At 34.3% G+C, this 11,895-nt stretch overlaps 1 protein-coding gene across 1 annotated transcript in view; it reads right to left on the reverse strand.

Moving 5' to 3' along the window:
• Positions 1-2,853: 2,853 nt before the first annotated feature.
• Positions 2,854-11,895, reverse strand: part of LOC110024901 (probable serine/threonine-protein kinase PBL8) — a 24,868-nt gene continuing 15,826 nt past the window's right edge. The window contains exons 5-7 of the mRNA XM_020725091.1: positions 7,666-7,802; positions 7,443-7,566; positions 2,854-3,547 (exon numbers count right to left, since the gene is read on the reverse strand). Of these exons, the coding sequence (XP_020580750.1) occupies positions 3,111-3,547; positions 7,443-7,566; positions 7,666-7,802 (698 nt within the window). The 3' untranslated portion in view covers positions 2,854-3,110. The remainder of the gene's footprint in view (positions 3,548-7,442; positions 7,567-7,665; positions 7,803-11,895) is intronic.

An 11,895-nucleotide genomic window follows, 5' to 3' on the forward strand; every position in this document is an offset into this window, starting at 1 on the left:
TCTAGCTATGGATGAACATAATGAAAAGATTGACAAACAAATTTTAAGTTCTTCAATATTTAGATCATCGAATGAAATAGATTAAAAATGGTATGTATACTTAGATGATTAGTTTTTGTTCCTTTTTTCTTTTACTTTTGCTTCTTACATTGTAGTTATCTTGTTAAATTTTCTTGATTTTATGCGTAGACACGACATGTTTCACTTTTCTGTTTTTGCTTTTTTGTTTTATATTACATACTAATCATGCTTATTAATTCTAGTTTTTTTTTCCCATTGCAGATGGAACGTTCTCAGCCTTCCGAGATATTGGGTTCAAGGGACTTTATGGAACACGTATCGGAGGCTGAAGAAGGCTATCATTATCATTGACAGGTACGACACTTATGCAGTCAGTCCCGTAACCCCTTCTGTTGCCCCTCATCCTGCACCAAGTACCTGGTAGGCAGCACCTCCCACTCCACCTTATTTTCACCCATCATCCTCATCCGATGAGTCAGGGCCCTCGACTCCAGCACACCCCCGGTAGAGTCTATATTGAGTCAGAGGAAGACTCGTAAGTCAACTTTATTTTTTTACAATATACCAATTTCAATTTTTCATTCAATTTTATAATGTACATAATGAATTGTTTGCAGGTTATACCCCTTCAGGCCGCCCTTGACGCAGACCACGAAGATCACCCGGAGCAAATATGACCAGCCATATCTCTCATGGCAGCATATCTTGATTGCCACTCGGGATATGTTTTAGGAAGTTCAATTTATGATATGTAAATTTGAAATAAAGAGCTAATATCTACCTTTGTTTATATGCTAATCAAGCTTACATTCTAATTTGTAGAGGTCATTTTATAGGATGCTGGAACATCACAAGCAGCTCCAACATATTTTTGAAATTCATGTCAGGCATAGACTCGAGGAAATGTTCACGACGATGAGTAAGAAGGAGTAGAGGCCCTAGTGGGTTGGGGAGGAAGTCCCGGTTGAGTAAAACCGAGCATGAGCCTCTCCGGAGTACCAGAGAAAGAGGCAGACAAATCAACAAAACTGGACACCAGAGGCAACCAGAGGGGTTGCACTCCACATTGGAAGTTCGTTCCACCACACGGAGCACTATTGAAGGCTGGTAAGATTATGCCAAAATTCAAAAGCTTACATATTTATGTAATTATATGACTTATGTTTTTATCTAATCATGTAGACAGACCAAAAAGCTTTATAGAGAGCCAACCACTGTAGAGTTGCACGTCCTTACACATTCGTTAATTAGCGACGACCTTTTTTGGTGTGGTTGCGTCGTTACTCCAACATCGCTTGCATGTTTGACGGTATTTCTTAGCGACAGCTATTGTTAACGCTAATTAAGATGCAAATTAAAATCTGACGCTAATGTCGACGCAAAATAAATTAGTAACTCTCATTTTAACGTCATAAAAAACCAACGCTATTTTGACGCTGATCTGAATTAGTGTCGGAAAAATACTCAAGTAGCATCAGTATCCGACGCTAATTGGGTTTTTTCGTGTATTATTCGTAAGCAATACAACCATTGATGTTAGTATTTATTTGTTAACTTTTAGATTTGGTTCACCCTGAACTGATTCATCTTGCTATTCATCTACTATTTTCATTCTAAATATCATTTTAAGTATTTATTAAACAAAATTAATAATTTAGATTTTTTTTCAAAATTTAAAGCTTTTCTTTATGATTATTATAATATTAACAATAGAAAATATCAAAAAAATTTAATAAATTTAGAATTATTTAGAAATATTTATTCCTTATTCACTGGAATGGATTTAAAATTCCATGTGTATTGGATATATGTGCATTATACTAAGTATTTTTCATTTTTAAAAATTCTATTTAATAATAATAAAAAAATTATTTCACTAATAGGCTTAATTTGAGATTTCCAGTCTAAAGTTAAACAAAAAAATGCCCAATATTTTAGCAATTTTTTTTTAATTTTATTAAGTATTTTTTATATTATTTTACCTCTTGGGTGATGATTTTAAAAAATATTAAACAATTATAAAAATAGGTTTAATATTTGCCCAAGGCATTTGGAAAGTCAAGCAATTCACTTTGACCATGGTTTGACTAATTTTTTAAAAAAAATTAATTGATTTTATTATTCTCTAAATTCATTTAACCAAGGAAAATAAGGTGTCACTTTGCCCATGCACTTGGGATTGCCATTTCAATTCCACACTTTTTCAAATCTTAATTTTTAAATATCAATTTTAATTTTATGATTCTAGTTCATATTTGAACATTCAATTGTATTACAACTTTAGAAATGTATTCCTTTTAAAGCTCCAAATTGACTTCTAGAGCGACTAACCCTCTAACAAAAAAATGAACCAATAAATGTTGGTAGATTAATTAATAATGGAACATGTCCCTTAAGATAACCTAAAAAATATTTTATGGCAGTCTATGCTAACCCCCACTAGGTGTAGCTAACACGTGAATGTCACAATTCTTATGTATACGCTTTTAGCTAGGTTTTTTTTTTTGAAAAGTCATCTCACTTTGGCTAAGTATGTCCTCTACGAAAAGTCATCTCACTTTGGCTAACTTTGGCTAAGTATGTCCTCTACACAAATTTATGATCTGAAAAGCAAAAGCAATGAGAAAATCAAATAGACCCTAATTCTTCAAAATGATAAAATTGAATTCACATGCAATTTTCATTTTATGTTATCACAAAATCACAATCATATGTAAGCTGGATAATGATTAGTTTCATGATCACATTATCATCATAATACTCTCTTGAAGGATGAATAGTCACATAAGAGAAAATAAGATGATTTGGGCCTTAAAATATTGCCAGAGTACAGAACTAAAGAACACAACACAACACAAGCACTACAACCACCGCATCCTCAAACGAGCACTGAGGTAACAAAAAGACATCAGCCTCTTGAGCGCACAACTACAGATCCATTACTCCAACAAAAACCCTGCCTTTGGCTGGGTTTCCTCTCCTAAGATTGCAGCATTAACAACAAAAATAAGGAAAATAGCCCACAAAGATAAAACACAGACGCACATAGCAAGTCAACAAGTAGAATCATCAAATGTACAAGAGGAGGATCATCTCACTCGGCAAGCGGCCACAGTGCCGGGCGAAGAACACTTCGCTGTCGGAATTGGCCGACAACCCATGCTGGTAGCTGCAAGCCTTCTGTTCATCCTGCAGTCAGGGATGCCGCTTATGCCATTATCGCTCGCCTGCAGTGGCTCCAATGTCTCCACTACATCACTCATTAGAGGTCTTGCCTTTGGGTTCTGGCTGAGGCAGTAGAAGGCAAGACTGCAAGCCTTATGAGCTGCTCTCATGGAGTACTGGCCCTCCAGATTCGGATCAAGGATTTGGAGCAGCTTCTTCTTGTCATTGAGCCTGGGACGAGCCCAGTCTACAAGGCTCTGCTCCTTGCCAGGCCGGGTCTTGTCTATGGATTTCCGGCCAGTTAAAAGCTCAAGAAGGACGACTCCGAAGCTGTAGACATCACTCCTTGAGGTCAAATGACCTGTTGAGAGATTTTTTTGGGATTCAATGGTGTATCAGAAGAGAAACATGGAATAAAATTACATGGAGGGAAGGTGAAATGAGGTTTTGTAGAAGAAGATGCAGAAGTATTACAGTACAGGTTCAGGCACCTGTGAGGTAAACCAAACAGTAAAGATCCTACAATAAGCAAAAATAGCTGAGAGCTTTGATGGCTCAAATTTGACTGAGGTTTCCTTCATTATAGCAGGCTTTGTATGACAATCATCTAAGGAGAGTAGGGATGGAAATAAGTGCTCTTAGTGTGCAAAACTATTCTCCGAAGTACCATCTGGAGAGGAGAGGGGAGATGAACTGATTTGGGCTTGGTGTGGTGAGGGTATGAGTTTGTGAATGAAGAGCGATTAGTTACATAAAAGGCTGCTCCATCTTAAAACCATATCAATTAGAACCTTCAAAAGTGTTCAATGTTCTGTTAAAGATGGAGCCAAAAAGGAGGTTTTGCGGTACAAACTAATCTTTCATAGATACAGGACAGCAACAAACAAGAGCATTTTTTATACAATAAGCCCAAATCTTCCTAATTGAAAAAATTATTAAATAAGTTATTACAAGGATTACGAAACGGTTTTAAGCACCTTCGTAAATCTACCAAGGATCAATTCATGGCTATTGAAAAAATTCTTATTAATGAGTCCGCGATTAAGTGTCTCATGAATCTCAAGTTCAGAAAACAATGCTAAAAAGTTATTCTAATTCTGTGTTTAACATCTGAATAATTGAAATGAATGAGAGAGCAAAGATATTCATCATTGACATTATAAAAATAAATCATGACAACTCAACCTAGTGATGTTAGAAGTTCGAGTGGCTATGTATGGGTCCTTTAATAGTACCGTTTGCGTACAGTTTGCAGGAGATTTGAATCTGGCACAACATAAACCTGTTGGATAAAAATGCCTCAGGTTCCCCGTTCATCAACTATTTAGAGATTTTATTTGACCTCATGGTAAAACCACTACTTCCAAAGAAATTTGTCTACTTTCCTAAGAACTCCTATGATTGCTTAAAGACAGAAATCATGCTTTCAGAAAAGATTGAAATTCGTTAAATTCATCATCTGTTTGCATCTATTTAGGTATAACAGTGATTTAAAACTCCACAAAATGACCCCGAACCACCTTAGCAGTGATTATTTATTTGTCACACTCAACATGAATCAAAATCAAATCATCATTTTCTTAAACTAGTTTTCTATTTACAGTCAGCCAAATGAGCCCTAAGTGGTACAGGAGCGATTCCACGATCCTCGCTTAAGCGAGAATCAAGATAAGAATGGAATCCAGTCCCATGGAGTCCTGTAGTGGGACTTTCCCGCATACTAACTTATGTCAAGCCTTGTGGGCCCCTTTTTTTATAATATTTGAAATAGATGCATAGAAACTATTTACATGTTAATTTCTGGGCTTGGGACGCTTGTGTTTGGTTTATGTATTTAGAAAATGTTTTCTCTGATTTTTCTATCCTAAGATGTGCTGTAAGATGTATCCTTTTACTTTTGCAAATGGTGTGTCAATAGCTTATTTGGGAATAGGTGGTGGACCTCTCTCGGCAGCCATGCTGAATCGCTAGTTTCATTGTTCTCCTGCTCTTTTCAATCCGGACAGCTGCCAAACTTTTCTAATCCCCTTCCAAACTACACCAACTTCGCATATTATGTTTCTCTTGCTATTTCACAATATCTGCCCCCTATATCCACCCCTAAATTACATTTAGGAATCTCAGAACAGTCTCACTTAGAGCCCATATTAGTTATTAATCCACACAAAATAGTAAAACAGGTTATAGAAACTAATGAACTTTTCATTAATTTTATATGTGAAATAAAATAATTCTTTTTGAGAGTATCTGCAGTAAAAAACCATAATGACTTCTAATTAGAAACTGCATTATAATGCATTGTATCAAAGTTCATTGACTTTATATAATGTATATTGTGCCTACAAGCAACCAAGTACTCCCTTAGACTAATTCTCATGATCAACAGGTTGATCCAACAAGGTATTCTCACTTCAATGCCATAGACTACAGCAAGCATCATCCGCTCTTTGAAATACTTCCTCATTGACTGCCATCAATTACCCATAATTCAGCCATTATCCTCTTCCTCTGCTATAAGCTCGTAAACATATCACATTTCCCTATGGATTCTAAAGATCTAAGTCTGGATAGAGAGATGGTTTAATTTTTATAGAAAAAAACATGCATATACTTTTCCGTTACTCAGTGAAAATCTGTTTAATTTCACTAGTGGGAGAAACACTCAGGTTCTGCGAGGGGATAATGCTCTATAAGAAACGCATCAAAATTATTCTGAACTTGTTGAATGTTTTCTTGGAATTTTTTAATAATTTGGGGATTTTGATTCAATTTTATTGAATCAAATTATTAGGATTATCCTTATTTTGAATGATAAAATTTAGTTCTTATCTGGAACTAAATTTGAATTGACTTGTAATTTTATTTCTATAAGTAGTAGTTAGATGAATAATAGTTTCATTATAAATTATGAAAGAAATTTGAAAGGTTCAATTTCCTCATTTCTCTCTCCTCTATCCTACCAGTTGTCTTCCTCTCCCATCACAGGAATCTTGATTCCTGAGACTTTTCGTGCATTCCTCTTCCTGCCATGGAAGGCATAAATCCCAAGGAAAGAATATGACAGATTTTCTCCTGGTGTGAACCCTAAAGCTTTCTCACTGTTTCTCATCTTAAGAACACTACGTACTCCCCATCTTTCTCAAAAGTTTCTCTATAAAAGCACAATTTCTATTGTTTCAACCAAAGATAAATCCAATAGAGAACCGAGTAATTTCATAGAAATTTGATAAAAGAAAGAGGAAGATCAACAAGAAGTTTGCGTTTTAAGTTGCGCCTTTCATAAACAAGTTGAACTGGAGCGGTAACACTTATAATAAAGCATAATGTGGTATCTAGTTTGAGTGGGTGGTAGAAAAAAAATCCAATGTTGAACATGAAGTTGCATGGCTCAACTTAGCCAGATGACAATACTAAATCGTAAGTTAATTAAGGCTGGAATAAATAGTATAGAAATTTGAAAACTACTTTGATCAAACACAGTACAAAAGCCATAAAACATAGAAGCAGCCATGCTGTATATAATATTGAAGACAGACTGAACAGAAGCTGGCAAACATTTTTTTGGAAGATTTACAGACACACCTCAATTCCTATGTATTTACATATCTAAAATCTTAACTTCAATTTTTACACGCATACCACCTTACTAATAAATGAAAGGGTGTATTTTACATTTTAAAAATAAAAAAAGTGACATTTTTTTATGTGATGTTGAATGATTTGGTGGTGAGACCTGCAATGCTCTAAGGCGTTGAAATGTTGGCCTTTAAAAGAGAATCATAAAACTACTTAGAGACAAAATGCGAAATGAAAATATCCGTGGTAGGGTTGGTGTAGCTCCAATGGCGGACAAAATTTGAGAGAGTTGTCTTAGATGGTTTGGTCACATTAAACGTCGACCATCTGATGATCCTATTAGGAAAGTAGATGTTTTAGATTCGATTTTTTATGTTTCGATTTATGTTAAGAAAGGCAGAGATAGACCTAGAAAGACTTGGGAATATTGTATAAAAAATGATATAAATTTATTAGAATTAAATGAAAATATGACACTCAATAGGAAGCAATGGAGAAAAGGATTCATGTAGCCAACCCCACTTAGTGGGATAAAGGTTTGTTGTTGTTGTTGTTGTATGAAAGACTTGGTTGGTATACATGTAGAAAGTAAATTTTAGGCATTAGATATGTAAATCCGTAGGAATTGGGTGATATGTTTGTAAATGCCTCCTTTTTTTTATTCAGAAAGAGCTTAATACCAGTCATGACATATTCTGGAGCAGCATATCCATAGGTGCCCATAACCCGCGTCGAAACATGGGTCTCGTCACCTTGTGGCCCTGCTTTTGCAAGCCCAAAATCAGATAGCTTTGCTGTATAGTCCTAAAAAAGAAGCAAAGTCAAGACAATAAACTAGAAAAATATCAAAAAGATGTCAAAACCTAGGAAATGAATCGATCAAAACAAAGATCTGTACTTAACAGAGTCCAGTAATATATTTGAGGTCTTAAAGTCACGGTAGATGATAGGTTTCTCTGCATGGTGCAGGAAAGCAAGCCCTCTGGCAGCACCAAGGGCAATCATCATTCTTGTTGCCCAAGATAATGGAGCAGTTGTCTCTAAAATCCAGAAGCAAGGACAGACAAGTTAATCAAAATTTATCAACAGTGATCAAGTAAGAGATCTGACAAGATCCAACTAATTAATCAAGTGCAGACAAAGGATAAAAGAAACCAATGTCAAAATGTATTGTTCTACTGCTACGATTTTTTGATTGATCAATCAAAAGAACTACTACTACAAAAAGTTCAGTGTATGAATAAGTGCCTCACAAGTACTGTTTAATGAGAGAAATAAATGTAACTTAACAATACAATTTAAAAAGCGTGGATGTTATTTAGGTCCCACAGTTTTAAACTGTGCTTCACACAGTTCTACAATTTTAAAAAACCTCCATTTTAATCCTGCAGTGGTTCTGCTATAGCTCCCAACTCGGTTTCCCTTCTGCAAAGACCTTGAATTTTGCTAAAGATATTGAATAATCCATCAATTTAGTTGGAGTAATATTTTTTTTCTCACTTAAATTTGGATAAAATTAATTTTTTTGTAATCAAAATACCTTCACAAGATTTATCTTATGGTTTAAGTCAGGCGATGTGAATCAATAGTTCAAACATCTAGCACACTAGCTCCATAGATGTCAAGAATACTATGATAAGATGCATTAAAACGAGTAGTATTATGTCCCAAAATTTTGAGTGATGTTTCACATAATGCTACAACTTTAAAAACACTCCATTTTAATCCCTTGATCCTTTAGAGCTTTTGCTGTATCTCTGCTTGGTTTCCGGTCTCAAAGAGATACATTTTTGCTAACAACATAAAACCATCCATTAATTTAGTTGATAAATTTTTTTCACATAAATTGGACAACGTTAAGTTTTATAATAAAAATATGTTCATCCTTGATATTTCTCTTATGGGTTAGGTTAGGTTATGTGAATAACATCTAACCTAGTAGCTCCATAACTGCCAAGAATATAATGAAAGTCTCAGTCATGAACAAGATTGACAGCATCATTGGTGCTTGCTCCTACTACCTCTTTGCATCCACCATTGCCTTCAGCTCCTCATCTAACAGATCCATCAACCACTTCTCCATCGTCAAATCCATCCCTCCCCCCTACATTGGACTACTTTGTCCTCCAACAAGTCTTTGCATCACCATTACTGGCATCACATTTGACTATATTGTCGAGCAAACCAATTTATCTCCTATCTTTGCACTTCTTATCGATTTTGCTAGCCTTATTGCCTCTAATGAGTTTAGTCCATCAATGCTTGGGTTGCAACAAAACAACAATCTAGAGGATTATCTCATAGTTAGCTTTAAAGCGGTTGATATTGTTGGATCCACCATTGTTTATATTGTAAGAGGTCAATAACGGGGAGGTGAAATCATAGAAAATTGTTCGACATAACCGACACTAAGTTCAAGTGAGAATGGGTAATTTCTACATCGAAAGAGAAAGTAAATAGAGGAAAAAATGGAGAAGTCTTTGTATCTATTAACACTTAATTGAATATTTTGGTAAAACAATATAAATGAAGTGTGACTTAAATCACAAGAATCAAAGAGGAGGTTTTAAGGTCGTTGAAAAAAACAAAGCACAACTCAAACTTGGGAGCCTGCATGATAATTATTCATAAAAAAAAAAATAATTAGAATGAGTGTACATTATGGACTGGTGCTAAGTAAAGAAAAGGTGATTGACAATTAAATAAAGTAAAAAAAAACAAAATATTTATATATTTACGTGTTTTGGATAGGAAGGAAATAGTGACGTGATTATATTAGAGAAACTATAATAATAATAAATCTTATAACCACAAGTCACTAAAATTAAAGATCGAGGCAACAAATAAAAATAGTCAAGGGTGGCCAAAGAATTGATTCATGAAACTAAGGCACTGAACAACAATACACAATGGCAAAAGAAAAATTCCGTAACAAAGACCGCGAGTAACGACCCTCATGCAAATGAAAAATAATTGATACTTAGGGCACATGTCGGTAACAGTGAATTCAACTAATGTCATAGACAATGTACTGAACTGAATCAAATAAAGGGAGAAGTTCAACAAAATGAAGAACACAACTCGTTCTCACAAGGAACATCCAAGGTAAACCAGAGGCACTTGATAAGTTTGATTCAGGTATAGTCAAGTTTGGTCCAGATTTGACCCGACACAAACCGATTTAGAATCTCTAATAAACCATTTTAACGAATATCATTTATTTAAGAGATTATGTTGGAGAAATATTATACTTTAGGATTAAATTGGCCACATACAAACAATTAGGGATCATACAGGGATTTAACTAAATCAACTTCAATTGTTAGAACAGAATATTGAGTCAGACAAGGTAGGCAAAGCTATAGGGCCATTCCCAGGTCTAATCTTAGGAATGAAAAAAAATACCATCGTCATATGCATTTTAATGTCATTTATGAATTCAACTATCAACCCTAACATGAGTTTACTAGCACATAATTATTGGATTTGCACAAGTGGTGTACTGAAGCTATATCACCCTTGTTAGATCACCATCATAATGTTTCTCCAACATAAATTTTAATGAATAAATCAAGCCATGGATGATGACAAAGAAATTGAGCACTCTCTCTCTCTCGCACACACATATGTTGTGCTTGGACCCTTGCGCTTTTAAGCCACATGACCTAAAATACCCAAGACAACTAGCTAATCAAACGACAAAATGTGAAACCCTTCTTGTTGCCAGTCCCCTCATATTTATAGATGTTGGCAAATGCTTCTACAAAAGCATCACATTAGCAGCATAACCACCTAGGCGATTCTCTAAAAACCCAAAAGATCTCCATGTGCATATGGAACTTAATCAAAGATGAAGTATATTGAAACCACTTTACACCAACTACATGTCTGGCTTAATCAAGATTGTGTTAGGCCGGTGCCTACGGGTAATTTTGTCTTTTATGTTATTATTGTTGTTAGTATAAGTAGGGATAATATATTTAGAGTTAGGATTATACATGTCACAACCAAGTCGGGGCTTGGAATTAACCAAGACGGGAACAGACGGTCGGATAATGTAAATTAAATTTTATATATTCAATTATTATTTAACAAATGAAAGAGCCACTAATAAAAAAAATTTAACAATATCTTTAAAATTACATCGTTACTGGTTGTTTATGTCTTCTATAAACGTTATTTCTTCTAACGCTCATGTTAATCACTTAATTAAACCTGAAAAATATTAATTTAAAAGTAACATTAAAGTAAACAATGTCAGCGAATACTCATAATTAAAAACCACAGTAATAGAAAAGGAAAGAAAGTAACACGTATGCCAGTCAAGCTTTTAATAAATCACTAGAAACCTTTGATATTTTTCAAAGAATATTTCTACATCAATAACAAATCAATATCATTCTATATATGCACAATCGTTATAGAAGCACCGCCAAAAAATTGTGTCAATTAAGATACATCAATATCAATATCTTTTACCATATACGTACACAGGTAGCTTAATTTCCCCCACTAATACCATCAAATGGTGATTCTATCATAGTCAATCACGCACATACAAACAGTCAATATAAACATATATTATATATAATATATACCAAATGCATAAAAGTAAAAAGTTGTAACATTCATAATAATATGACCAATTAAAAAAACGCAATCAGGAAAAAGCATGTGCAAGTGTCATTCACGGCAAAATAGTTAAGAATAAATAAATTACTACTATAGATTAAAAGAACGAGTGCTCACTTTGATGACAAATGATTTGTACTTGAATTTGGCTTAACTTAGACCCTTTTAGAATTTAAGCCTACAATAAACATGAGTATTAATTTAGTAATTTAATAAAATATTTACTTCATATTATTTAATTGTTAAATTTTCATTATTATACCTTATGTAATCCAGCTAATATAAATATATATATTTATTTAAAAAAAAAGGAATGGTCAGAGGCTATTATATAAGCCCTGGTCATCTCTCATGCACCTAAGAATTCAAGTACTACACCCTACACTCGGGGGGGAATCGAATCCCAGATAAAAGGAGGCTTACAACTGACAAGCAGATATTCAACAAACTAATCTGAGTATGCGGTGCAGATATATATATATGTATATATATATATATATA

The sequence above is a fragment of the Phalaenopsis equestris genome, unplaced genomic scaffold (assembly GCF_001263595.1).
Source record: "Phalaenopsis equestris unplaced genomic scaffold, ASM126359v1 Scaffold000278, whole genome shotgun sequence".
Lineage (NCBI taxonomy): Eukaryota > Viridiplantae > Streptophyta > Magnoliopsida > Asparagales > Orchidaceae > Phalaenopsis > Phalaenopsis equestris.